We start from the raw sequence: 27,882 nt of genomic DNA, 5'->3' as shown, positions 1-27,882 counted from the left end.
GCCTGGAAGACAGCAGCAGGCACCGCTCAGAACACTCTCAGCCATTCCTGCCCATTCATTCATCACAGCTCTCCCGCGTGAAACAATGTAATGGAGGGACTGAACGTGCCCTTCGCTTACCGTACTCGATGCCGCTAAAAAGGAAGAGGAGACCGATGGTGATGTTGGTGAGCCTGCGTTTGGTCCGCGGATCCATCGCCAGCTCTTGCTGCTTCTACTGCGGCCAGCCGGAGGAAGCAGCCACTCCGGGCAACGACGGACGACACGGCAGCTCCTCCTCCCCCACCCGCCCCTCTCGACGCTGGACGAATGAGTCGACCGGCCTGCAGTTAGCCACTCGACCCCTGAACCGACCCTCGACCCGGCCCCGATTGGATCGCGAGCAGACGACCAACCGTCCAGGCGGCCGAAACCAGCTGAAGCCCCGCCCATTCACTCTTAGGTTCGCCCATTCCTACATGTGCCCCGCCCCTGCATCCACCCTACAACACACGGATCCAGAGTCTCCGCCCATCACCTCAGCCCCGCCCATTCCCACCTGTGCCCCGCCCTTACTGCCCCTTTCCCACCAGGACCCACTGAGTGCCCGCCCATCACGCCTTGGCTCGGCCCATCACCTTAGCTCCGCCCATTACTAACTATGCCACGCCCTTGCTACCCCTTTCTCACCCGGAGCCAGAGTTCCCTCCCATCACGACCTGGCTCCGCCCCTTAATGCCCTGCCCATCCCGACCTGTCCCCCACTCCCACCTGACGACAGCAAGACCTTTTTCGAGTGAACATTGAAACTCTGCCACGTGACCTTCCTAATTTATTACTGATGATGTGGAGGTGCCTGTGTTGGACTGGGATGGACAAAGTTAAAAATCACACAACACTAGGTTATAATTCAACGTTAAAAATCACACAACACCAGGTTATAGTCCAACAGGTTTAATTGGAAGCACAATTCAACAGTTGGAATGCAACCTGGTGTTGTATGATTTTTTTTAAACTTTGTTACTGGCCAATCTTTGGAATTCCCTTTCTCAAGGGAGCAATGGATGCAGAATCACCCAGGGGTTGAAGGATTTTCAGGAATTTGTGGAATGTAGAATTGAGGTTAAAATCATTGTTGTGGAGGCACCGTGTTGGATTAGGTTGGACTACCACCTAATCTGGCTGAACACTTCGATAAGATTAGATTCCTTACAGTGTGGAAACAGGCCCTTCGGCCCAACCAGTCCACACCGACCCTCCAAACAATAACCCACCCAGATCCATTTCCCTCTGACTAATGCACCTAGCACTATGGGCAATTTAACATGGCCAATTCACCTGACCTGCACATCTTTGGACTATAGGAGGAAACCGAAACACCCAGAGAAAACCCATGCAGACACGGGGAGAATGTGCAAAAACCTGGGACCTTGGAGCTGTGAGACAGCAGTGCTAACCACTGAGCCACCGTGCCCCTTCCACTCTGCTGAGCACATGCTGGACCTGGGCCTCCTCCATCACCACTCCCTTTACAACCCTGATCCTTCTGTCAATATTCCTTCCCACCTATCCACTACACCCTCCTCTCTGACCTATCATCTTCACCCCCACCTCCATCCACCTATTGCACTCTCAGCTACCATCCCCCCATCACCACCCCACTCCTAGTTATCTCTCCCCCACCGCCGAGGCTCCCAGCCTCATTCCTGATGAAGGGCTTTTATCTGAAACATCGATTTTCCTGTTCTTCAGATGTTGCCGGACCTGCTGTGGTTTTCCAGCACCACTCTAATCTTGACTCTGATCTGCAATACTCACTGTCGCAAAGTTAAAAAAATCACACAACACCAGGTTATAGTCCAACATGTTTATTTGCAAGTACAAGCTAAGCGCTGTTCCTTCATCAGGTACCCAGTGGGGCAGGATCATTGTACACAGAATTTATAGTAAAAGATCAAAGTGTCATACAACTGATGCAATGTATTGAACAAACCTAGATTGCTGTTAAATATTGAATTGAATTGAATTTATTGCCACGTGTACCTAGGCACAGTGAAAAGCTTTGTTTTACGAGCAATACAGGCAGATCACGGAGTTAAATAGCATAGATAGTAAATAATAGGTAAACAGCGGCAAAAACCAAAACATAGGTACAGGCGAACGCTAAGCGTTTGTGAGTCCATTCGGTATTCTAACAACAGTAGGGTAGAAAATGTTTCGAAACCAGCTGGTGTGTGTGTTCAGGCTTCTGTATCTTCTCCCCAATGATACAGATTGTAGAAAACCATTGCCAGGGTGGGATCGATCTTTGAGAATGCTGGCAGCCTTTCCTTGACAGCGGGCCTGGCAGATGGATTCTTTCAATGGGAGGTTGGTGTATGTGATTGTCCGAGCCAAGTTCACCACTCTCTGTAACCGTCTCCGATCTTGAATGTTACAGTTGATATACCAGGTAGTGATACATCAAGACAGAGTGCTCTCGATGACGGACCTATAAAAGTTGGCAAATCTTCTCAGCTGCCTGAGAAAGAGATTTTGTTGGGCCTTTGTAACCAGTGTGTCCACATGAACAGTCCAAGAAAGCTTGTTGTTGATGACCACCCCTAGGAGCTTGACACTCTTTCCACCTCTGCGCTGTTAATGTGTAGGGGGGCATGAGTAACATCTTGCTGAAAATCAATGAGTTCCTTGGTTTTGCCGGCATTGAGAGCCAGGTTGTTCTCACTGCACCATTTTTCCAGGTCTTCCACCTCCCATCTATAGTCTGTTTCATCGCAATCTGAGATTCGACTAACTATGGCGGTATCATCAGCGAACTTATAAATGGCATTAGTCTGGTATTTGGCAATGCAGTCATGGGTATACAGTGAGTCCAGTCAGGGGCTGAGTATGGACCCCTGGGGAGCTCTAGTGTTGAGTGTTAATGAGGATGAACTATTATCCTCAATCTTCACCGATTGTGGCCTGTGGGTCTGGAAACTGTGGATCCAGTTGCAGAGGGTGGGGCTTAGTCCAAGATCATTAAGTTTAGTAATCAGTCTCGCAGGGATAACAGTGTTGAAAGCTGAACTGTAGTCAATGAGTAGGATTCTTACGTATATGTTCTTGATGTCAAGATGTTCTAGGAAGAAGTGAAGGGCAAGTGAAATGGCATCTGACGTGTATCTGTTGGTCCGATAAGCAAATTGGAGTGGGTCAAGTGTAGTGGGGAGGCTGGAGTTGATTAATGCCATGACCAGCCTTTCAAAGCACTTCATGACCGCTGGGGTTAGGACCACTGGGCGGTAGTCATTGAGACATGCTACATGAGCCTTTTTAGGCATAGGGTTGAGGTTGGCCCTCTTGAAAGAGGCAGGGACAGTGGCCTGCTGCGGAGAGAGGTTGAAGATGTCCGAAAAGACCTCTGCCAGTTGATCTGTGCATACTCTGAATGCACGGCCTGGCAATCCATCTGGTCCCACCTTTCCTTGGATTCACATGAAGGAAAACTGATCTGACCTCTGATGCAGTGACTGTTGGGATAGGTACTTCAGGACTTGTCGGACTAGGTGTTACCTCTCCGCCGAAACTCTGCTTAAAACGAGCATAGAAGGCGTTGAGATGATCTGGGAGGGATGTTTTATCGTCTGCTATCTTGCACTTTCTCTTTTTAGAACCTGTGATGTCATTCAGTCCTTACCATTGTCGCTGGGAGACTGTCTGGTCTCCAGTTTGGATTGGTATTAGTTCTTGGCTGTCTTAATGGCTCTGTGAAGGTCATACTTGGATTCCTTATATTTGAGTGGATCTCCTGATCTGAAGGCCTTACACCTGGTTTATAGCAGGTTCTGTATGTCCTGATTCATCAATGATTTGGAGATGCCGGTGTTGGACTGGGGTGTACAAAATTAAAAATCACACAAATCCTTCAGAACCAACATGTTTATTCTAAGAGAGACTTAAACAATCCAGCTCTTTTTCAAAATATAGTTTCAGTTACGTAATTCTGTAAACTTGTGCTATAAATTCTGCATCTTATGATCTTATACTCTACAACCACCTGATGAAGGAGCAGCGCTCTGAAAGGTAGTGCTTCCAAATAAATCTGTTGGACTATAACCTGCTGTTGTGTGATTTTTAAATGATTCATCCAGGGTTTCCTGTTGGGGAAGTTTTTAATCACTTAGAATGTGGATGCAGGGTTTGATTAATATGTAAATCCTAGAATTTCTTTCAAGTCACAGTCCCACAATAACTTAAAATTTTATTTAAAAAGGTGATATCTCAGCTCAGACAATGCATTAAATGTGTGAGGTTAGTCTGTATCCCAATGTTGAGTCAGAGCGGTTCTATTGTCAAAGTAGGAATTTATAAAATGTCTCATGGACTAATTCCCTACAGATTGTGTGCTTTTTGAACAAAATCGAATGTATCTGCAAATGCAAATTCACCCCATAGAATCGTGCGTGTGTGAGTGAGTGAGTGACTGCGATAGAGAGGTGCTTGGTAGAGTGTGTCCTCAAGTGTGATGAAGCATATGCCTATATGCAAGGGTGTGCGCGTGTGTGTTGAGGATGTATAGTGTAGTGGGGTCACTTGTAGTGTGGCATGAACCCCAGAACCCAGTTGAGGCCATCCTCATGGGTACTAAACTTGGCTATGCGACTCTGCATTGTTGCGTATCCTGAAGTCCACCTGGGAGGACGGTCATCCAAAGATCCAAAGCCGAATGTCCTTGACTGCTGAAGTGTTCCCCGACTGGGAGGGCACATCTCTGTCAGGCAATTGTTGCACGGTATCCATTCATCCAATGTCATAGCATCTGCTTAGTCTCGCCAATATCAGGTCAGCCATATGTTAGTGTCAAAGCAGGCTGACCTAATCTTGTTCATATGTTCATGGCTCATGTGTTGTTCAAATCATTGGTTGCACCAGTGTTGACTATGCCAAACCACTCCTGGCTGCACTTCAACATTCGCCCTTCCAAATAATTCAGGTCATCAAAATACTGCTTCAGAGACGTAACTTACATTAAGGCTGGCTCACTTATCAGCCAAGTATACTCACTGAGTTAAAAACCAAAAGAACTGCAGATGCTGTAAGTCAGAAACAAAATCAGATCATTGTGAGGAACAGTCATTCGATATGAAACGTTAACTCTGATTTCTCTCCACAGATGCTGCAAGACCTAGTGAGTGACTGCAGCAATTTCTGTTTTGGGCACTCACTGAGTTACACTGGTTTCTTGTCAAACAAAAACTTGCTTTTAAAATATTCTTGTATCAAATTCATTCATGGCCTCACCTCTCTGAATCTATGGAATCTCCTCTGAACTCATAACCCTCAACAACATCTGCACTCCTCTAACTCTGACATCTTAAGAATCCCCAATTATAATCGCTTCAGCATCAGTGATTGTGCTTTCAGTTGCATGTGCTGAAATCTCTGCCTCCCTATCTTACTCTCTGACTTTAAGACAATTTTTCTCAGAATGTAACCTCTTTCCTCTGAAAAGCAATTGAGTGAACAATTCCTGTGACTGTTTCTCATGCAGTGTGGCTTCTTGTCCTCAGTTGAAGCTACAGCACTGTCCTAAAGCCCACATTGAAAATCCCACTTATATTTCTGCTGCTGAAATGACCAAATACCAGAGGTTTTAGTTTGCCCCTTGCATTCTCAAGAGATCCTAGTTTGCCCATTGTCGACCCACAGATATTACAAATCAACTGATCCTTCTTTCAGATCAAATTTGTTGAAAAGTAAAACTGGTTATAATATTGGTTGTGGTACACTAATTCTTTGTAAATAAGCCTTTACCATTGAACACAAGCATATTTTTATTTGCAATGAGAAGTTCAATTACCAGTACACCCATTTTGTACCTATTATTAAAAGTTCTTTCTTTTTACTTAATAGCCAGTTTATAAAATATTCTTTTGTTTCACATAGTGAGGCAAATACTTTTCCTTAGGCAGTTACTTTTCTACATAATCTCCTTTAAAACAGGGGAAACTAGAAATGTAAGGCAATAAATGCTTGTTGATTATATAACAACAAACAAACTTGATTTCAATGATAAAGCAAGAAACATTCGGATTGCCATCATTATTGTCCATGTAACTTAAAAAGCAAGCTTCTTCATTAACAGGTAGACTCTGGAATCTACTTCAAAGCCGTGTAAGTTATTTGCATCACCTTGAAGCCTCATCAGTAGACCTCCATATGATACATAGGCTGATCTGAAAAGAGGGAAAATCCACAATGAGTGTTTCTGCATCAATTTCAAGAAAGCAATGTTTCTGCTTTCACAGTCTCTAAGCATATAGGATATATTTACCAACAAGCTGAGATACTAGTATCAGAAGTCATTTAATCAAACGTATTATTGAACATACTGCCAGTTGATCAGCATTGTATCTATTGGCCAAAATGACCACCATTCTTCGTACCAGAATACTGTGACAGTAGCATGTCCTGTTCATAGTATTCACGACAGAATTCATCAAGGATTCATCAGCAACAACCGCAAAATATGCAATACCCAAACCTAGAAGGGGAAATCTAGATAAATAGCAAACCATTGCCTCTGGGTTCCCTGCTATCTTTAATAATAAAACAATCATGGGATGTGGGCATTGCTAGATTGGCCAGCATTTATTTTTTGTCCCGAGTCGCTTTTGAGAAGGTAGTGTTCAGCCAACTTCGTAAACTACTGCAGTCTATTTGGTGTGGGTACATCTACAATACTGTTAGGCAGGGATTTTAAGCAGCAACACTGAAGGAACGGCAATTTATTTACAAATTTGCATGGTGAGTTGCTTGAAAAGTAATTTGCAGGTGGTGGTGTTCCCATGTATCTGCTGCCCTTATCCTTCTACATGGCAATGGTTGTGGGTTTGGATGTTGCTGTGTAAGGAGTCTCAGTGAATTGTTGCAGTTAATCTTGTATATGGTACATACAGTTGCTACTGGGCTTCAGTGGTGGAGTGCTCATGGACATAGTGCTTATCAGTCAAGCTCCTTCGTCTTGGATGGTGTCAAGCTCGAATGTTGTTGAAGTTGCACTTATCACTCAAGTGGTGAATACTTTATCACACTCCAGTCTTGTGCCTTGTAGATGGCGGACAAGCTTTATTGAGTCAGGAAGCAAGTTACTTGCTGCAAAATTTCTCACCTCTGACCTGTTATTGTAGCCACAGGATTTATGTTCGCCAGTCCACTTCAGCTTATGGCCAATGGATACTGGGGGAGTTTACTACAGAGGAATCTTGATTGTCCGGCATTCGATTAACCAAATTTCGATTATCCAAACAAGATTGCAAGATCCCGACACTTGGCTAAGTTATCCAGCATTCGATTAACCGAACAAAATACTGCCATCCGTGTCCTTCGGATAATCAAAATTCCTCTGTAATAGTAATGCCACTTAACATTAAGGAATACTGGTTAAATATTCTCTTATTAAAGACTGTCATTGTCTAGCACTTATATGGCAAAAAGAATGTTACTTGCTACTTGTCAACCCAAATCTGGATATTATCCAGAGTTTGCTGCTTTTGAACATGGATTGCTTCAGCATCCAAGAAGTTGTGAATGGCGCTGAACATTGTACAATTATCAGTAAATGATCTTATGATGGAGTAAAGGTCATTGATGAAGCAGCTGAAGATGGTTGGGCTGAGAGCACTACTCTGAGGAACTCTGAAGCAATGTTCCCAACCTAAGGCAAGTAACCTCTAATAACCACAACCACCTTTCTGTGAGGTAGGACTCCAGCCAGACGAACCTTACAGTTTCACCCCCCCGCCTTGCCCATGTTTAACCCGATGCCTTCACGTTTCATGGGACGTGGAAATGTGGAGACAATTTTGACAACTCCCAGGGAAAGACTTCCCAACTGTATCCCTTTGTACTGCTATCTCTGCTGAGCATGTCCTGCTATTGAAACCCATGAAGGTGATGGTATTGTCTGGGTCATGGTGTGTAAGTTATGGTTGCGTGAATATGACGATGTTAAGCATCTGCATCATTCAGCTGTTCGACACAGTTCTCCCAATTAATCACTAGCCTTCAGATAGTAATAAGGAGGACTGTGCAGGGTTGACAGTGCTGAGATTATCATTGTTGTTTCCAGTGCCAAGATCACTATCAGATGGTCCATCAGTTTTAGTCCTTTTTTGGGATTTTTTTTCAATAGTTGATATAATTGAATTGACTTTTATGAATGGCATTTGAAGACTTAACCAGTTAAGCATCAACCATATTGCTGTAGGTCTGGAGTCACATGTGTGCCAGAACAGCTAAGCACACAAAAGACATTAGTGAACCAGATGGCTTTTTAATGATTTAATAATTTTGAGTTCATTATTCAAATTTTAATTCCAGATTTTATTGAATTCAAACTCCACAATCTGCTGTGATGGGATTTCAACCCAAGTATCCAGAATACTACTTGGATTTTGGGATTACTCATCCAGTAACAATATTACTACACCATTACCTTGCATAGACTAGGGCTGCATCATCACTGAACCTAAAATCCTCAAGCTCCTTATCCAACAGTAGTAGACTACACAGGGATGACCACCATCTTCATATGAATAGTTTTCAACAGATAAGAATTACTAGGTTTGCCAGTAATGTACGGATGAAGGGTCAATTTCCAAAGTTTATTCTAACATCTTTCTATTCATCACAAACTGCAAGCACTTATCCCCAGACTTCTTTCTAATCAGAATTGAACAAAGATTAAGGAATGAAAAGATTTGCTCCAAATAGCAGTGCACGATGACTAATTTCAGAAAGTACAGTCTGTCTTGATAAGAACCCAGATTTTGAATGATAATTGCATCAAAGGATTTTACCAAATTATCTCAATGACCATGTGTAGCATATATTTTTTAAGTAATAAAACTCACCATTTAAGAAACATAAAATTTCAGTAAAACATAAAATTGCCTGTATTGTGTTCAGTTTGGCCTCCTTATCTGATGATGATGATTTTGGCTATTGAGGGAGTTTAAGGAAGGCTTATCTGACTGATTCTTGGGATGGCAAGATTCACACACAGGGATAGACTGATCGGTTCGAAAAGTGAGACAGGATCTCATTGGAACCTATGAAATTCTACAAAATTAGACAGGGAAGATACAAGGAGGATGTTGTCTCTGACTGGGGACTGCAGAACCATGGGTCACAGTCTAAGGATAAGGGGTAAAGTCAGAGAGTCACAGAGATGTTCAGCTTCAGTTCAACTCATCCATGCCGACCAGATATCCTAATCTAATCTAGTCCCATTTGCCAACACTTGGCCCATATCCCTCTTAACCTTTCTCACTCATATACCCATCCAGATGCCGATTAAATGTTGTAATTGTACCAGCCTCCACCACTTCCCCTGGCAGCTCATTCCATACACGCAACACCCTCTACATGGAAATGTTGCCCCTTAGGTCTCTTTTATATCTTTACCATCTCACCCTAAACCTATGCCCTCTAGTTCTGGACTCCCCCACCCCAGGGAAAGGACCTTGTCTGTTTATCCTATCCATGCCCCTCATGATTTTATAAACCACTGTAAGGTCACCCCTCAGCTCTAGAGACAACAGACCCGGCCTCAGCCTCTCCCTATTGCTTAAACCCTCTAACCTGGCAACATTCTTATAAATCTTTTCTGAATCCTTTCAGATCTCACAGCGTCCTTCAGATAGTAGGGAGACCAGAATTGCATGCAATATTCCAAAAGTGGTCTTTTAGGAATTGCTTCACCTAGGGAGCGGTGAGCCTGTGGAATGCTCTACCACCGCAAACTGTTGAGGCCAAAACACTGAAGAACGATGTAAATATAATTCTTAGGACTAAAGGGATCAAAGAACAGGGGAACAAAGTAGAAACCGGGTACGATGTTAGATTATCAGCTACGAACATTTTGAATGAGAAAGTCAGTTTGGAGGGCCAACTTCTGCTTTTGTATTCTACGTTTCCATTCTGGTTCACATCATTCGATACTTACAGTCTGGTGGCTGCTTCAGTTGAACTCTCATCGCCTTCTATTCTATAAACCTTTCCATACATGACATACTCAAATTGGTCAGCCCTGTTAGAATATAGAAAAGAAATAACATTAAGTAACATGAGACAATAAATCCCCAGAAACAGAACATACTTTTTTTTTTGGACTCAGTTGATCATGAGTTAACTATACCCAAGATTCGATTATTTTTATGATAAAAATCATAAGTGATAATTTGAAGTAGGTGGCAATTATAAGGTTTAGCAATCAACCTATCAAAACAACATGTCTGCTTTTGCAACATTTTTAGGCGATAATGAACCAGATACAATCCATGTACTGTATAAAACCATAATGTTACATATCTGTTCTCCAGTGCTTTCTTATCATCGACCTATGTGGTTCAGTGTTGTGCAATTTTAAAGGGGATGCAAGAATATAGAGATACAGAGTTTGCATACAGAAATCTTTGTGGATAGTTGCCCTGCTATAGGAAGGATGTTATTACACTGAAAAGGGTACAAAAAAGATTTACAAGGATGTCACCAAGACTGGAAATTTGAGTTCTAAAGCTAGGCTGGATAGCCTGGGACTTTTTCCCCCTGGAGAGTAGGAGGCAGAGTGGTGACCTTCTAGAGGTTTATAAAATCATGAGGAACATGGATAAGGTAAATAGCAAACGTCTTTTTCCCTCTAGTCTAAAACTAGAGGGTACAGGTTTAAGTTTAGGAGAGAAAAAGTTTTTCAAAAAAAAGAGACCCGAGAAACAACTTTTTCACACAGAGGGTGATTCATATATGGAACGAGCTATGGAACAGGAAGTGGTAGAGGTGGATACAATTATGACAATTAAAGGACATTTGGACAGGTACATGGATAGGAAATGTTTAGAGGGCTATGGCCAAATGTAGGTAAATGGAACTAGCTCAGTTTAGGACCCCTGGTCGGCATTGACGGGTTCGGCCAAAGGGTCTGTTTCCACTTTCATGTGCTGTTAACAAAACAATTCAGGGTTTTCAGCTTTACAAATAGAGTCACAGAGTACAAAAGCAAATGAAATCAGACTATTTGAGATAATTAAAATTATATGTTTAAATATGCAGTAATAACCTCACAGCAGACAAATGTAGCATGCATGCTCTCTAAGCATGATGATAATGTAGCCAATACTGTCAGCATAATAGGATATGTAGCCAGTCCTGTGATAATCAAGATAAGAATTTCCATTTGAAAAACATGTAACAACTTTCACAACTTGAATCAGCAAGCAAAACAGACAGGGAGGCATGTTAGGCTCACAGTGATAACAAACATCCTGGTACTTTTGAAGAGAAAACAAAACAATCTGCAAAGAATGAATGGTCCTGTTTTTATTCAGGATATGTAACGTCATTGATTATTTTCTCACTTACAAGTGATCTTTGACGAGAAGTAAAGCAATGTAATTCACTGGGAGATTTGAATCTATAAACCTCCAAGCTGACCACATCAGGAAGAGACCTAGATGAAATTTTCCAAGAATATCTCACAACCAGATGTTCATAAATAAAATCTCTGTTAGCTGGACCTCACAAAGCTTTTGGTAGCTGTGTGAAGCACAAGACAAAGAAATGCTATTGACCCTTTCTAAATTGATGGATAGGCCTCAGCTGGAGCAAGGCATCTAATTTGGAGTATCACACTCTAGGGATATCAACGGTACTGCCCATCCCTTTGGGCCAGGAGTCCCAGGTGCAATTCTGCCCTGCTCTAGAGTGTAACAGCATGTCTGAACAGGCTTATTACAAACATTTATAAGCTCTAGGATGAAGTTCAAGGTCTTGGAGAGGTTGGAGAGATTTGCAAGAAAGGCACCTTCAGTTGCCTGGATAGACAACTGTCTGTGCTTGTTGTCCTAGCAGCAATGAGGATTAAGAGGAAGTATAATCAAGGTGTTCAAAATCATGAAGGTGAAACCATTCACAATAGCTGGTAGTTCAGCAACCAGGATACACAGATTTCAAACCATCACAAACCAAAAAGATGAGAATAGCAAAACTGTTTCTATCAGTGAGTTACAATGATGTGGAATCCATTTTCTGAAAGAATGATAGACAAAAATTCAATGGCAACTTTCAATAAAAAGCATAAATGTTTGTAAAGACAGCAAGGCCATGAGAAAAGAGTAGAGTGGAACTTATTAGGTGGCTGTTTCGTAGGACTTGCACTGTCAAGATGGGCTCAATGGCCTCTATCTGTACAGTAAGATTTATCATTCTATGTGTACCTCGATGGCCGGTCATCTGTGGGATTATACTCTCCATCATCTGGCGTTCCATCTTCATAAAGAGTACTTGCTATCACAAGACGAAACTTGTCACCTGAAGAAAAGCATGAAGAGAAAGAAACTTTCAACATGACAGGGGACAACTTTACAACTTGAAAAACTCCTCAGATTATTCTACATACAATCCAAAACTTGAATAAATTCAAATATATTTTCTTTGTCGACAGTCTATTTTACTTCCTTTCAAGAATAGTGTAACTGTATAAAATGAGCTGAAAAATGTGTTGCTGGAAAAGCGCAGCAGGTCAGAAAGCATCGAAGGAGCAGGAGAGTCGACGTTTCGGGCATAAGCCCTTCTTCAGGAATGAGGAAGGTGTGCCAAGCAGGCCAAGATAAAAGGTAGGGAGGAGGGACTTGGGGGAGGGGCGTCGGGAATGCGATAGGTGGAAGGAGGTTAAGGTGAGGGTGATAGGCCGGAGAGGGGGTGGGGGGCGGAGAGGTCGGGAAGAAGATTGCAGGTCAAGAAGGCGGTGCTGAGTCCGAGGGTTGGGACTGAGATAAGGTGGGGGGAGGGAAAATGAGAAAGCTGGAGAAATCTGCATTCATCCCTTGTGGTTGGAGGGTTCCTAGGCGGAAGATGAGGCGCTCTTCCTCCAGGCGTCGTGTTGCCATGGTCTGGCGATGGAGGAGGCCAAGGACTTGCATGTCCTTGGCGGAGTGGGAGGGGGAGTTAAAGTGTTCAGCCACGGGCGGTTGGGTTGGTTGTTCTCTGAAACGTTCCGCAAGTAGGCGGCCTGTCTCCCCAATGGAGAGGAGGCCACATCGGGTGCAGCGGATGCAGTAAATGATGTGTGTGGAGGTGCAGGTGAATTTGTGACGGATATGAAAGGATCCCTTAGGGCCTTGGAGGGAAGTGAGGGGGGAGGTGTGGGCGCAAGTTTTGCATTTCTTGCGGTTGCAGGGGAAGGTGCCGGGAGTGCAGGTTGGGTTGGTGGGGGGTGTGGACCTGACGAGGGAGTCGCAGAAGGAGTGGTCTTTCTGGAACGCTGATAGGGGAGGGGAGGGGAGGGAAATATATCCTTGGTGGTGGGGTCTGGTGGCGGAAATGATGAAGGATGATACGATGTATCTGGAGGTTGGTGGGGTGGTAGGTGACGACCAGTAGGGTTCTCCAATCGCCACCAGGACAGAACCCCACATGCAGGGCCTTGGTCTCCTCCATCGCCAGACCATGACAACACGACGCCTGCAGGAAGAGCGCCTCATCGTCCACCTAGGAACCCTCCAACAACAAGGGATGAATGCAGATTTCTCCAGCTTCCTCATTTCCCCTCCCCCCACCTTATCGCAGTCCCAACCCTCGGACTCAGCACCGCCTTCTTGACCTGCAATCTTCTTCCCGACCTCTCCGCCCCAACCCCCACCTTAACCTCCTTCCACCTATCGCATTCCCAACGCCCCTCCCCCAAGTCCCTCCTCCCTACCTTTTATCTTAGCCTGCTTGGCACACCTTCCTCATTCCTGAAGAAGGGCTTATGCCCAAAACGTCGATTCTCCTGTTCCTTGGATGCTGCCTGGCCTGCTGCGCTTTTCCAGCAACACAGTTTTCAGCTCTGATCTCCAGCATCTGCAGTCCTCACTTGCTCCTAAATTGTATAAATGAGTTTACTAATATTCTCTGCTTAAAATCTATGTAAGACGTGTATGTACATCAAAAAAGTACAAACTGTTTTTTTACATCTGAGGAATACTATAAATGTTATCAAACCAAAACACAACCAAGCAAAGCATTTCTAAATGTCCTTACATCATTACACCGAAGATTTTCAACTCCTGAAAAACCTAAACATTTTCATCAGACCAATATAATGAAAAACAAATTTCATATGATAAATTTGCACTACATTCCAGCATGCAACTCTTAGTGATAACTTATACCACTGATTCTGGATTAGTGGTGCTGGAAGTGCACAGCAGTTCAGGCAGCATCCAAGGAGCAGCGAAATCGACGTTTCAGGCAAAAGCCTTTCATCAGGAATAAAGGCAGTGAGCCTGAAGCGTGGAGAGATAAGCTAGAGGAGGGTGGGGGTGGGGAGAAAGTAGCATAGAATACAATGGGTGAGTGGGGGAGGGGATGAAGGTGATAGGTCAGGGAGGAGAGGGTGGAGTGGACAGGTGGAAAAGAAGAGAGGCAGGTAGGACAAGTCATGGGGACAGTGCTGAGCTGGAAGTTTGGAACTGGGGTGAGGTGGGGGAAAGGGGAAATGAGGAAACTGTTAAAGTCCACATTGATGCCCCGGGGTTGAAGTATTCCGAGACGGAAGATGAGGCGTTCTTCCTCCAGGCGTCTGGTGGTGAGGGAGCGGCGGTGAAGGAGGCCCAGGACCTCCATGTCCTCGGCAGAGTAGGAGGGGGAGTTGAAATGTTGGGCCACGGGGCGGTGTGGTTGATTGGTGCGGGTTGTTCCCTAAAGCACTCTGCTAAGAGGCGCCCAGTCTCCCCAATGTAGAGGGAACCGCATCGGGAGCAACGGATACAATAAATGATATTAGTGGATGTGCAAGTAAAACTTTGATGGATGTGGAAGACTCCTTTAGGGCCTTGGATAGAGGTGAGGGAGGAGGTGTGGGCACAGGGTTTACAGTTCCTGAGCCCAATTCATGAAACTGAAGGACACAATTATCAAAAAGCAATTTTGGAGGAACCAGTTTGGATTTTATCAAATCGGATACCAGCTCAGCAAATTGCACTGGATGTGTAAACACCAATGTAATCTCAAATAAGATAGTCTTCACAATAACTATAATTACTACAAATATGTTACAAAAGATTAGAAACACATTAAAACTTCTACTGGTAATGACAGCCTGGTATCCAGAAGTAATATTACCTTGGGGTACAACTGAAAGTTGTCCACCCCTGCCACTTTTAGTATACTAGGAGAAATTGCCACTTTTGCAGCACTGCAGGTGTCAAATGAAAAGACCTTTCAATTCTTCCATAATAGCAACATTGCTTGAGCTGGATTGGAACTGAACTGGAATTTTTAAACACAGTAACCACAAAAATGTGTTAATTGAAATTCTTACCTAGTTCAACAGGGTAAATCTGAATGTTTACATCAAGTATTAGATCCATTTTAAAGGATTCACTTTCACAGTGTAAGCGAGAAACTGTAAAAACAGCAGAAAAGTTCTATTATTTGCCCAAAGGTATCTAAATGTTACTTTTAGTCGTTAGTTTATCTGAACTATCTGCTACACAATCAAACACTATCTTTTTGTCAGAGTAATATTTTTGTTATGATTGCACATTTGTTAGTTCATTTTTTTTGCACTATAGTGCATCCTCCTCATTAAAAATACATAAAATACAAGGCAACCCAAAGTGCACCAAATTAATTCAAGCAGAAAATGACAGATTTAGGCAACAGCATATTACAGGATGTTGTTGAATTGGGGAATGGACTAAAAATTGGCAGGTGGAATTCAACAACTTATATTTAGATAACATTGTTAATATAGGAAACAGTAAGTTGGACAATCAAAAGGTTGCTCAGAGTTATGTTTTGGAAGCATCTTATGGGATAAATGAGAGGTAGAAGGTAGAGAGAGGTTTAGTAAGAGAACTCCAGAACAGAGTCAGAGACTATGTAACATAATTTGCAACAACAAAAATAGTCAAAGAAGCTCAAGAGACCAGAAATAAACGAATCCAGGCATAACAGTCACAGAGGTGTACAGCATGGAAACAAGACCTTTCAGTCCATCTTGTCCATGCCAATCAGATATCCTAAATTAATCTTGTCCCAGTTGCCAGCAGTTGGCCCATATCCCTCTAAACCCTTCCTATTCATTTACCCAATCAGATGTTGTAACTGTAAATGTTATAATTGTACCAGCCTTCAGCACTTCCTTTGACAGTTCATTCAATACATGGACCACCCTTCTTATGAAAAAGTTGCCCATTAGGTCCCTTTTAAACCTTTCCCATCTTACCCTAAATCTATGCCCTCAAGTTCTGGATTCCCCAACCCAGACGTGATAAAGGGACGTAGGATGGAATTAAAATATTCAGGAGGGGTAGGCCAATGGAAGGATTGGAAAAGAAGGATGTGAATTTTAAAATCAAGGCATTGCTGAAACAGCAAACACAATAGGTAAGCGAGGACAGGGGTGATGTGAAAAAAAGGATTTTGTGCAAGTTAGAACATGAGCAACAGAAATGACTTCAAGTTTACAGAATATGGGAAGTCAACTTGGAAGCCTTCTAAGTAATCAAATTCTGCAGTATTAAAGTTATGAATGAGAGTTTTAAAAGCAGATAAATTGAGGCAAATGTTTACAAAGTGTGAGGTGATGCCCTTAGGTTAAAAAAGTTACTAAATTCAGAACAGAAGTAGTTTTGTTGTGGAGGAAGAGCAGAAATATTTAAGGATATGGATTTATAGCCAATTAAAACCAGTAAAAAAACAAAAGTTAATGAAAATTCAGGTTTTACCATAAAAGATATATTATGAATAAAGCAATAGGTGCTGATGACTATTATATACAAACTATAATAAGACACTAATGCCTATGAGGAAACAGGGATAGATTTAAAAATTGGATACAGAGTTGAAAGAACACAAATTTGAGGCAACATAATGTTAATTTAAAATTATTGAAGAATGATACAGGTATATATAAGCTGTTTGCTGAAAATGTGTTGCTGGAAAAGCGCAGCAGGTCAGGCAGCATCCAAGGAGCAGGAGAATCGACGTTTCGGGCATGAGCACTTCTTCAGAAATGTTGCCTGATGGATGCTGTCTGACCTGCTGCGCTTTTCCAGCAACACATTTTCACCTCTGATCTCCAGCATCTGCAGTCCTCACTTTCTCCTATATCAGCTGTTTTAACTACTTTAATGAAAGTGTGTTTGTGCCTGTTTTCTACAGCAGAAGGTGAATTAAGTAAAATTAAACCTAATTATTAAGGTCACTCTTTGGAGGAATGTCATTGAAATCTCAAATGCAAAAGAAGACAGGAGATTTTTGTATTGTTACAAAGCTGTGGGAATTCACTTCCAGTATTCGTGGCGAAGGAAGGGGGGAATACGCGTGGGTCGACTGAGTACTTAATGTACAATTAAGAACAAGTGTAGGTGTCACAATATGTTTGAACAGGTTGACTGGAAAAATAGGATACTGCTTTTTTTAAAAAATAAACATTTAAATGAAAGGGTAGGAACAGGGCCTGTAAATGTGGTCTAAATTATTGCTGACTGCCGTGGAAGCCGCAATAGGGTTTGTTCGGTCCAACTGGGGCTTTTACAAACTTCAGGAAAACACATGTACAACATTACAGGAACTGGTCAAATCAATGAACTAGACACTGTGTATTAAACGATGCACTGGAAGATTGTGAAGAGTTTGAGTTAAAAGTGGACGACGAAGGCTGGATGGCTCTGCTCTGCTCCTTTCCCTGTGTTCGAGCGGAGCTACCTGAGCCCATTCTCACGCATCTCTTTTCCTTACCTCTGTCAAACTTTATACCTTCCGGGTCAATATCCTTCACATCAAAGATATCCTCAAATAAAATTCCTGCCATCCTTGTACAAACAAAATTACAGTTAACTGCTAGCAAACACAAGCAAGATAATTTCAAACGCCTGCCGAACAGGCCACGACAGATTTCTCACAGTATGCCGGGATACTGGCAGACCTGCTTTGCCTCCCAGCAGACTGGCAACAGTACTGTGTGAGCATTTGACTGTTCTCCCGCCATCTTTAATCAAGGTATTTTTTTGTGTTTCACAATACAATATAGTGTTTAGATTAGATTCCCTACAGTGTGGAAACAGGGCCTTTGGTCCAACCAGTCCACACCGACCCTCTGAAGAGGAACTTATCCAGACCCACTTCACTCTAACTAATGCACCTAACACTATGGGCAATTTAGCATGGCTAATTCACATGACCTGCACATCTTCGGACTATGGGAGGGTACCAGAGCATCCGGAGGAAACCCACACAGACATGGGGAAAATGTGCAAACTCCACACAGACAGTCGCCCAAGGCTGGAATCAAACCTGGGACCCTTGGTGCTGTGAGGCAGCAGCGTTAACCACTGAGCCACCATGTCCCTAACTGAAAGGTTTTTTCTTAATGTAAATAAATCAGTTTAGTTTTTTTAGGTCTCTCTGTTTTTAACTGTATTTTAAACATTGATGGAGATATATGAAAAGTATGGGAGGTGCTGTAAACCTGAAATATATAAATTGTTTGGAATATCTCTTGGTCTGTAAGCCAGCTATGGACACAGAAATAGACTTAGAGTCATGGAGTCATAGCAACGTACAGCATGGAAACAGACTCTTCGGTCCAACCGATCCATGCCGACCAGATATCCCAACCCAATCGAGTCCCACCTGCCAGCACCCGGCCCATATCCCACCAAACCCTTCCTATTCATATACCCATCCAAATGCCTCTTAAATGTTGCAATTGTACCAGCCTCCATACACGTACCACCCTCTGCGTGAAAAAGTTGCCCCTTAGGTCTCTTTTATATCTTTCCCCTCTCACCCTAAACCTATGCCCTCTCGTTCTGGACTCCCCGACGCCAGGGAAAATACTTTATCTATTTATCCTATCTATGCCCCTCAAAATTTTGTAAACCTCTATAAGGTCACCCCTCAGACTCTGAAGCTCCAGGGAAAACAGCCCCAGCCTGTTCAGCCTCTCCCTGTAGCTCAGCCTGGCAACCCTGGCAACATCCTTGTAAATCTTTTCTGAACCCTTTCAAGTTTCACAACATCTTTCCGATAGGAAGGAGACCAGAATTGCACACAATATTCCAACAGGGGCCTAACCAATGTCCTGTACAGCCGCAACATGACCTCCCAACTCCTGTACTCAATACTCTGACCAATAAAGGAAAGCATACCAAATGCCTTCTTCACTATCCTATCTACCTGTGACTCCACTTTCAAGGAGCTAGGAACCTGCACTCCAAGGTCTCTTTGTTCAGCAACACTCCCTAGGACCTTACCATTAAGTGTATAAATCCTGCTAAGATTTGCTTTCCCAAAATGCAGCACCTTGCATTTATCTGAATTAAACTCCATCTGCCACTTCTCAGCCCATTGGCCTATCTGGTCCAGATCCTGTTGTAATCTGAGGTAACCCTCTTCGCTGTCCACTACACCTCCAATTTTGGTGTCATCTGTAAACATTATAACTGTACCTCTTATGCTCGCATCCAAATCATTTATGTAAATGACAAAAAGTAGAGGGCCCAGCACTGATCCTTGTGGCACCCCACTGGTCACAGGCCTCCAGTCTGGAAAACAACCCTCCACCACCACCCTCTGTCTTCTACTTTTGAGCCAGTTCTGTATCCAAATGGCTAGTTCTGCCTCTATTCCATGAGATCTAACCTTGCTAATCAGTCTCCCATGGGGAACCTTGTCGAACATCTTACTGAAGTCCATATAGATCTATCTCTTCTTGCGGCGTTCAGGACCAAATCGGTCTTCCAAGTCCACACTTGCTGGATTCCAAAACTGAGCTCAGCATTCTTCCTGGAAGCAGCATTCACCCACATCTGTTGACCGCCTGCAACAGTCAGTCACTCCACCATCAACAGTAAACCCGATGAGCTATCTGATGAAGGAGCGGCATTCCAAAAGCTAGTGCTTCCAAATAAACCTATTGGACTATATCCTAGTGTTGTGTGATTTTTACTTTTTCCGCCCCAGTCCAACACTGACTCCTCTACATCAACAGTGTACTGTATACTGCATCTTGCTAAGTTCCTTTCACCAAAACCTCTATCTGTGACCCACTATGACAAATAACAGGCGCATATCAGAACATCACCATCTAACATTTTTCTTTCAAGTCACACACCAGGAAATATGCCACTTTACCTTCATTGTATCTGGGACAAGATTTGAGAACTTTGGTACTGTGGGTATGCTGACAACACAGACTCTGATGCCCATGCAATCAGCATGGCCATAAATACTGGCCTTGACAGCAATGTTCATATCCCATGAGTAATAAGATGATGAATATAACTGGCTTCCTTGCCAGCTTGACCACATTGAGTGTCCAGATGAAGACTCAGTGGGAAAGCTGCTGCCATTGCTACTCAAGTCTTTCCTGGTGAAGAACTTCCTTCTCCAGCTTCAGGCTTTGACCAAACAGAATCAGAGTTGTTTGCCTTTTCTCTTTTCAGTATCAGTGCAGACACATTCCACTGGATAAGTGATTATCAACTGAAAGCTCCATATTTAAGAAGTGAGGAAATTCTGAGCAGATGGAAAATATTATATTTCTCCAAGGGACTGTAGTAAAAGATGTCATAGACAGTTTAAGAGGTGGAGGATGATGTGACGGTTGAAAGCCTTAAGTAGAAACTCTGCCTTTGGATCATGAGAGTGCTTGATTATAGATTTTTGTGGGAATGGTCTCCAATTCTGCTATAATGCTTCATTCAAACTTCACATTGTCAATGATCAATATTAGAACTCTGACATTCAATGCAGGGAATGAATAGTTCCTCCGATAGGAGGCAGTGAGGAAACTGCCAGCGTTTTACCTTGATGAAAGCCTAGGTTATTGCTCTGAAGACCCTCTTAGATTACAAAATTTGGTGGATTATGACCTGTCCCTAGTCTGATTTTGAGGTGTTATAGAATCTAGTTAATACCATTATACTAGTTATCAGGCTGATGATTGTGCCTGCCAACCAAAACTGCAAGGAGAAAATGAGGACTGCAGATGCTGGAGATCAGAGCTGAAAATGTGTTGCTGGAAAAGTGCAGCAGGTCAGGCAGCAGCCAAGGAGCAGGAGAATCGACGTTTCGGGCATGAGCCCTTCTTCAGGAATGAGGAATGTGTGCCAAGCAGGCTGAGATAAAAGGTAGGGAGGAGGGACTTGGGGGAGGGGCGTTGGAAATGTGATAGGTGGAAGGAAGTTAAGGTGAGGGTGATAAGGTGAGGGTGATAGGCTGGAGTGGGGGTGGGAGCGGAGAGGTCAGGAAGAAGATTGCAGGTTAGGAAGGTGGTGCTGAGTTCGATGGTTGGGACTGAGACAAAGTGAGGTGAGGGGAAATGAGGAAACTGGAGAAATCTGAGTTCATCCCTTGTGGTTGGAGGGTTCCTAGGCAGAAGATGAGGTACTCTTCCTCCAGCCGTGGTGTTGCTATGGTCTTGCGATGGAGGAGTCCAAGGACCTGCATGTTCTTGGTGGAGTGGGAGGGAGACCTGATTTGATTAAATAGTGTACCTGGAATATCAAGGGAAGTCACTCACCAATTAAGAGGAAGAAGGTACTCTTGAGTCTTAGAAAGGAGAAGGTGGATATTGCTTTGTTACAGGAGACACATTTGGATGACAAGGAGCATCTGAAATTACAGCAGAATGGCTTTGACCAAGTTTATTTTTCATCATTTAATATCAGAAGTAGGGGAGTGGCTATATTGGTTAGGAAAAATCTTTCATTTAAATTGTTGGAATGTGTTAAAGACACATACGGGAGGTTTGTAATTCTTAAAGCCTTGATAAATGGGGAAGAATATGGCATTTTAAATGTTTATTGTCCCCCAGCTCATCCTCTTAAATTCTTGGTAGATGCTTTTTCTAAACTGATAAGTCTCAAGTCTCGGCACATCATTATAGGGGGATATTTTACCTGCCTCATGGATGCCACAGTAGACAGGTTGCCTAAAGGTCCCTCGATACCCTCTGCACAAACTAAACAGTTATTGGGTTTGTGTGGGGAATTAGGATTGGTGGACGTCTGGAGGTGTCTTCACCCTACAGGTAGGGATTTCACGTTTTTCTCCAATCCGCATAGATGTCACACGAGGATTGATTTTTTTTTTTCTGACACCTGCGGTAACCCTGGATCTGGTGGCCTCCTTTACGATTGGTAATATTGCCATCTCTGATCATGCTCCAGTGTACCTCATGGTTAAAATTAAGGATGTAACAGTGGATTCAAGGTACTGGTGAATGGACCCCTTTATTCTCATGGACAGCAAGTTTGTGGAGTATTTCTGTAGGGAATTTCGGGCATTCCTAGACATCAACATAGGCTCGGTTGATAGCTCATCTGTTCTCTGGGAAACTGCCAAAGCTTATGCCAGAGGGTTAGTTATTTCATATTCCACAAGTAGGAAGCGACAGAAGGGTGAGCAGCAATGTCTCCTTGAAGCACGGTTGAAGGCAGCCGAGAAGGCCTACTTTGACAGACCCTTGTTGGTCAAACTACAGAGGATTACGGCACTGCGGTCTGCACTAAATTCCGTGCTCATGCAGATGGCAAAGAAGGAGCTGGCTTTTGCAAAGCAAAGGTTATAAGAGCATGGTGACAAGCCAGGAAAATACTTAGCATACCTTGCCAGAAAGAGAAGTGCCCCACAAACCATTAGAGTGATAAGGGAAGGGTCTGGGAACCTAACACGTGATTCTAAAAAGATTAATGTGGCGTTCTAGAGATACTACTCTAAATTATATCAGTCTGAGAATTGTGAGGAGGGGCAGGCCAAAATTGAATCCTTTTTTTAGAAATCTGAAGCTCCCGAGTGTGACTCCCAAACAACAGTCCTTTCTCAATGCCCCATTATCAGAGCAAGAAATGCAGGAAGCTGTGAGGCAGCTTCAGAGTGGAAAGGCACCCTGTCCTGATGGACTTCCCATTGAATTCTATAAGGAATTTATAAGTATACTGTCAGGACCGATGCTGAATAGGTTTAATGATTCATACAGTCAGGTTTGTCTCCCACCATCTCTGAGAGAGGCCAATATTTCACTTATCCTTAAAAAAGGGAAGGATCCGGAAGAATGTGCTTCATACAGGCCCATCTCGCTCTTAAATGTGGACTTTAAGATCCTTTCTAAGGCTCTTGCGTTAAGGCTGGAGACTGTGTTACCTTCTATTATTAAAGAGGATCAGACGGGCTTCATAAAGGGTCGCAGATCCTCCAATAACGTTAGGAGGCTGCTTAACGTAATTCAAGCATGCCAACAACAGTCAATGCAGGGATTGGTGATTTCTTTAGATGCAGAGAAGGCCTGAAAGTTGGCAATCAACCTCTGCCAGGTAATGGTTAGCATGCCAGATGATAACCACACAACCCTTATTGATAGGTTTGATAATAAGACTTGAAGGAATGGAGTTCAGCAAGTTCACAGGTAGACAGGCTAGAGTGGGTGAGCGGATCACAGAAATTAAGGTGGCCAGTGGTAAGCCAGTAGTTCTCAATGAAGAAATTAAGTGCTCGCAAAGGGCCAAATGAAGGGGTCCAGGTGGAGGGGTTCATCAGAGATGGGTGAAAGTGTCTTTGTGGTTGGGAGATGATTCCTGTCCAAGGTCATGGACATAGAGGTGAAAACAACAGAAGAAGAGTTCAGAATCATACTGTACCTGAAATTCATTGAGGGGGGTATGTCCTTTGCTGAGCATAGATCGTTTGGTATCAGAGAGGGGGACATAGGAACATAGGAATTGGAGAAGGAGTAGGCAATTCAGCCCTTCCAGCACATTCCAACATTTAACATGATCATGGCTGATCTTATCCTGGTCTCAATAGTACTTTCCTAACTGGTCCCCATAGCCCTTTATCATGCTTTTCATCAGAAACATGTCTATTTCTTTCCTGAATCTGCTAATTGAACCTGTCTCCACTGCACTTTGGGTCATTGAGTTTCATGGAATCACAACCCTCTGAGAGAAGTAGTTACTCCTCATCTCAGATTTGAACCTCCTCCTCTCACTCTATATCTATGACCTCTTGTTCGAAACTGTCCAACAAAGGGGAACATCTGTTCAACATCCACCTTGTCAGCCCCCTTCAGCATTTTATAGACCTCAATCAGATTCCCCCCTCATTCTTGTGGACTCCAGCGAGTACAAGCCCAAGCTATTCAACCTTCCTCATTCCTGAAATCAACCCGGTGAACCTCCTCTGAACTCCCTCCAGTGTCACCACATCCTTCCTCAAGTAAGGACACCAAAACTGGACACAATACTCCAGATGTGATCTCACCGACACCTTGTGTTGTTATATAATTGTAACAATATTTTACTTTTATGATCCAGTCTTTTTGCAATAAATACCAGATTCCATTTGCTTTTCTTATTATATGCTGCACCTGTATATCCATTTTCTGCAATTCATGCACAGAGATACTCAGCTCTCTCTGCACTAATGCATTTTGTATCTGCTTCCCATTTGAAATAATAATTTGCCCTTCTATTTTTCCAGCCAAAATGGACAACCTCGCCCTTATCCATATTCAGCCCCATCTGCCAGATTCTGACCCATTCTTCCAGCCTATCAATATCCAACTGTAAATTCTTTATTTCTTCATCAAAAGGTCAGAGGGTATAGTGAATACTTGGCAAGAGTGGGATGAGATGAAGGAATGGAAACAGAGGTAAGGGGAGGGGAAGAAGGATCCAGAGGGGATTCAAGTGTTTGCTTACTAAAATAACATATCACTGTCAACATGACCTACCACAGGTCCACTGTTCTGCAACCTGGCATCTTCCCATCACTGTTCCACGCATCCATGTGATAACTGTGTTACTTGCAATAAGTGCATCATGACAGGCTTCAATGATTTGATACTGCAACAGGGAACTGTGGCTGACTGTGCAACTGAAAGTCTGGTCACAATTTCAAGAAATCCACTAAGCAATTGCAGAGATTTACACATCTGACTCTGTAATTTCAGAACAGAGCTATTATCCTCAGTAAATTTGCATTCACAGATAAGCTATAGTAAATGATCAAAGAAAACTTGGTGCAAAACACGTAAAATTTCTGCAGTGACTTAGGTTTGCAACCTCTGAACATCTCTCTGGGTTTAACTTTACAGGATCATCAAGGCTAGTAACCTATTAACAGCAGAGTGGGTTGGATTTTTTTAAAGGGGCTATTTGACTACAAACTTGCCAGATCAAACAAAGTTACTTACAAAGGTTAGTTTCTCAACAGATACAATACTGTTTCCACAATCTGCCAATATACATAAACTACTGAATAGGGATTATGTGTCATTGATCTATAAGTAGTGATGCTAATATTCACTGTACTGTGTGAAGCCATATATTTGAATTACAGAGGCAAACCCATGAAACAGTTTTTCAATTGTATGAAGTATTCTAAAGCAAGAAAGATGCAATCTTTAATGGTTTTAAAAAGACATTTCATTTGGTGTTTGAACATTAGAGTTCATCTCTCCCAGCCTTGTTGCTACTTTCACTATGTTTTACAGATTAAAATAGATAGAAATAGATTAAAAGCAGGAAGTTAATGTTATAAAGATATAGTAATGAGGAACTAGTGTGACAGAGAACGGTTTATAATGGAATCAGTTGTTAAATTTGGATTATTTGCATGACAGTAACCATCGACAAGGCTTAAGCAGGGGGAGATTAGAGCTGACCAACTTTCTCATATTCTTTGGTGCTGTGTTCCTCACTGTCCAAATAAATTTAGCTCTTAATTAAACTCAGAGTTCTGGGGTTTGGAATAAACTTTGTGAATGAATTAAAACAATTGGGTAAACGGAAAGAAAAACTGAAAATATAGTTTGCATGAGGAATGGGACTGTCACATCAGACTCGAAATGTTAACTCTGTTTTTCTTTCTCTACAGATGCTGTCAGATCTGCTGAGTTTCTCCAGTGTTCTCAATGTTTGTTTCAGAGGGCAGCACAGTGGCTCAATGGTTAGCACTGCTGCCTTACACTGCTATAAACCTGAGTCTGATTCCATCCTCAGGTGACTGTGTGGAGTTTGCACATCCTCTGTGTGGGTTTCCTTTGGGTGCTCCAGTTTCCTCCCACAGTCCAAAGCTGTGCAGGTTAGGTGGATTATTGCTAAATTGTCCATAGTGCCCGGAGATGTGCTCGGTAGGTGGGTTTGCCATGGGAAATGCAGAATTACAGGGATGGAGTTTGTCTAGATGGGATGCTCTTCAGAGGATAGATGCAGGCTTGATGGGCTGAATGGCCTACTTCCACATTGAAAGGATTCTATGCTGCAAGACTGAGTGCAGAGGCCACTACTATTTCTTATTTACACAAATTACCTGAATTCATACATTCATCGGAATGTGGTCATGTGTTTATTTTCTTTCCAATTTTGGAGATGGAGTTAAATTGAAAAAAAAACTAATAAATTGTAGAATGAATTGTATAAAATCTGTAAATGATAGACCACTGACAAAATTGTGACATAGCAGTAGGATACCTACCTCTGAGCCAGGAGGCCTGGATTCAAGATCCATTTCCTTCAGAGATTTGTTATACTATCTCTGAGCATGATTTGTATGAAGGAGCGACGCTCCAAAAGCTAGTGTGCTTCAAATTAAACCTGCTGGACTATAACCTGGTGTTGTGTGATTTTTAATCTCTGAGCAGGTTGGTTAGAAGATATCTTGAACACTGACTGATGAAATTTAGTGCAGAGAACACTTGGAATGTCAAAATAGCAATACAGGTAACAATTTACAGATTTCCATGAGTCTGAGTTGATTTGACACAAATCAAAGCAGAATAGCAATAATGAAAAACAATAAAAGAAAATCAGGCACATAGTGAGGGAACCTCCTGAGTGGATCCTACTTGCAAACTATTTTTCAGCATTATAAAGTGGGGAGAGTGACAATTCCCCTCTGGAGGTGAGGCAATGGTACCTTGGTAGGTCTAGCTGCTCAGAGCAGGATGGAAAAACTGTGGAAGGGGATTAGTGGTAGGAAATTTGTTAGTGAGGCGAGTAAATAGGTACTTCTCGACTGTAGATGTGATTCCAGGATGATATATTGCCTTTTGGGTGCCAACGTCAAGGATGTCGCAGAGTGGCTGCAGGGCACACTGAACGGGAAAGTGAACAGCCAGAGATTGTGGTCCATGTTGTAATTTATGACATAAAGGCTTTCACAGAGAAGATCACAAATGGCCATCTTCTTCATATTCTTTGAAGTGGTAAATATCACCTTCCAAAAAAAAGGGTATTAGTGAAGTTCAAAGCCATGGGGATTCAGGTTAAACTCTGGAAATCAATAAAAAGAATCGGACAAGCAGTAGGAAAAATTGAAAATATATTATGCATGATATTGGGAAGAGGAGGACACAAGGACCAAGAGGACCATTGATATAGCATTAAAGAAAAATTAGGGAGTTAGGTCAAAAATTGAAAAGTAGAACTTTAAAGGTAGTAATCTCTGGATTATTCCCTGTGCCATGCAGTATGAGTATAGGAATAGAAGGATAGAACAGCTGAATGTGTGGATGGGGAGGTTATGCAGGATAGACGGCATAAGCTTCCTGAGGCATTGGGATTGTCCCCGCCGACCCATTGTCTCCGCCTGCTCCTGCCCCACCGAACTCATCTCCGCATACCTTGACACCGTCCTGTCCCCCTTAGTCCAAGAACTCCCCACCTACGTTCGGGACACCACCCATGCCCTCCACCTGCTCCATGATTTTCGCTTCCCCGGTCCCCAATGCCTTATTTTCACCATGGACATCCAGTCCCTGTACACCTCCATCCCCCATCACGAAGGACTCAAAGCCCTCCGCTTCTTTCTTTCCCGCCATACCGACCAGTACCCTTCCACTGACACCCTCCTTCGACTGACTGA

General features: G+C 42.9%; 2 protein-coding genes across 3 annotated transcripts in view; both read right to left on the bottom strand.

Annotated features, from left to right (window-relative positions):
* Nucleotides 1-383, bottom strand: part of mfsd8l1 (major facilitator superfamily domain containing 8-like 1) — a 68,208-nt gene extending 67,825 nt beyond the window's left edge. Inside the window, exon 1 of one of the 2 annotated variants that reach the window (XR_006313401.2) lies at nucleotides 121-383. Coding sequence is in view for 1 of the 2 variants with exons in the window: in XM_043702254.2 (XP_043558189.1) it covers nucleotides 121-196 (76 nt within the window). In the remaining variant the exon portion in view is untranslated. The remainder of the gene's footprint in view (nucleotides 1-120) is intronic. The other variant, XM_043702254.2, reaches the window with a different exon arrangement.
* A 5,394-nt stretch (nucleotides 384-5,777) lies between these two features.
* polr2h (RNA polymerase II, I and III subunit H) lies at nucleotides 5,778-17,898 on the bottom strand. Its single transcript, XM_043702255.2, has 5 exons — nucleotides 17,752-17,898; nucleotides 15,326-15,409; nucleotides 12,237-12,330; nucleotides 9,971-10,054; nucleotides 5,778-6,197 (listed from the first exon to the last, which is right to left on the bottom strand). The coding sequence occupies exons 1-5, from the start codon at nucleotides 17,822-17,824 to the stop codon at nucleotides 6,080-6,082; spliced, it is 453 nt and encodes a 150-aa protein (XP_043558190.1). The 5' UTR covers nucleotides 17,825-17,898; the 3' UTR covers nucleotides 5,778-6,079.
* Nucleotides 17,899-27,882: the final 9,984 nt, after the last annotated feature.

The sequence above is a fragment of the Chiloscyllium plagiosum genome, unplaced genomic scaffold (genome assembly GCF_037043375.1).
Source record: "Chiloscyllium plagiosum isolate Xiang-an unplaced genomic scaffold, Cpla_swu_hap1 HiC_scaffold_13, whole genome shotgun sequence".
Lineage (NCBI taxonomy): Eukaryota > Metazoa > Chordata > Chondrichthyes > Orectolobiformes > Hemiscylliidae > Chiloscyllium > Chiloscyllium plagiosum.
The sequence above is the reverse complement of the archived record's forward strand: the minus strand, read 5'-3'. Positions and strand labels throughout refer to the sequence as shown.

Excerpts from the sequence above, each read along its gene's own strand:
- polr2h (XM_043702255.2), bottom strand. The coding sequence starts at position 17,824 with ATGGCAGGAATTTTATTTGAGGATATCTTTGATGTGAAGGATATTGAC. Across the intron at positions 15,410-17,751 it reads AGGTATAAAGTTTGACAGAG|TTTCTCGCTTACACTGTGAA; the intron begins GTAAGGAAAAGA and ends CTGTTTTTACAG. Across the intron at positions 12,331-15,325 it reads GATTTACCCTGTTGAACTAG|GTGACAAGTTTCGTCTTGTG; the intron begins GTAAGAATTTCA and ends GCTTTTCTTCAG.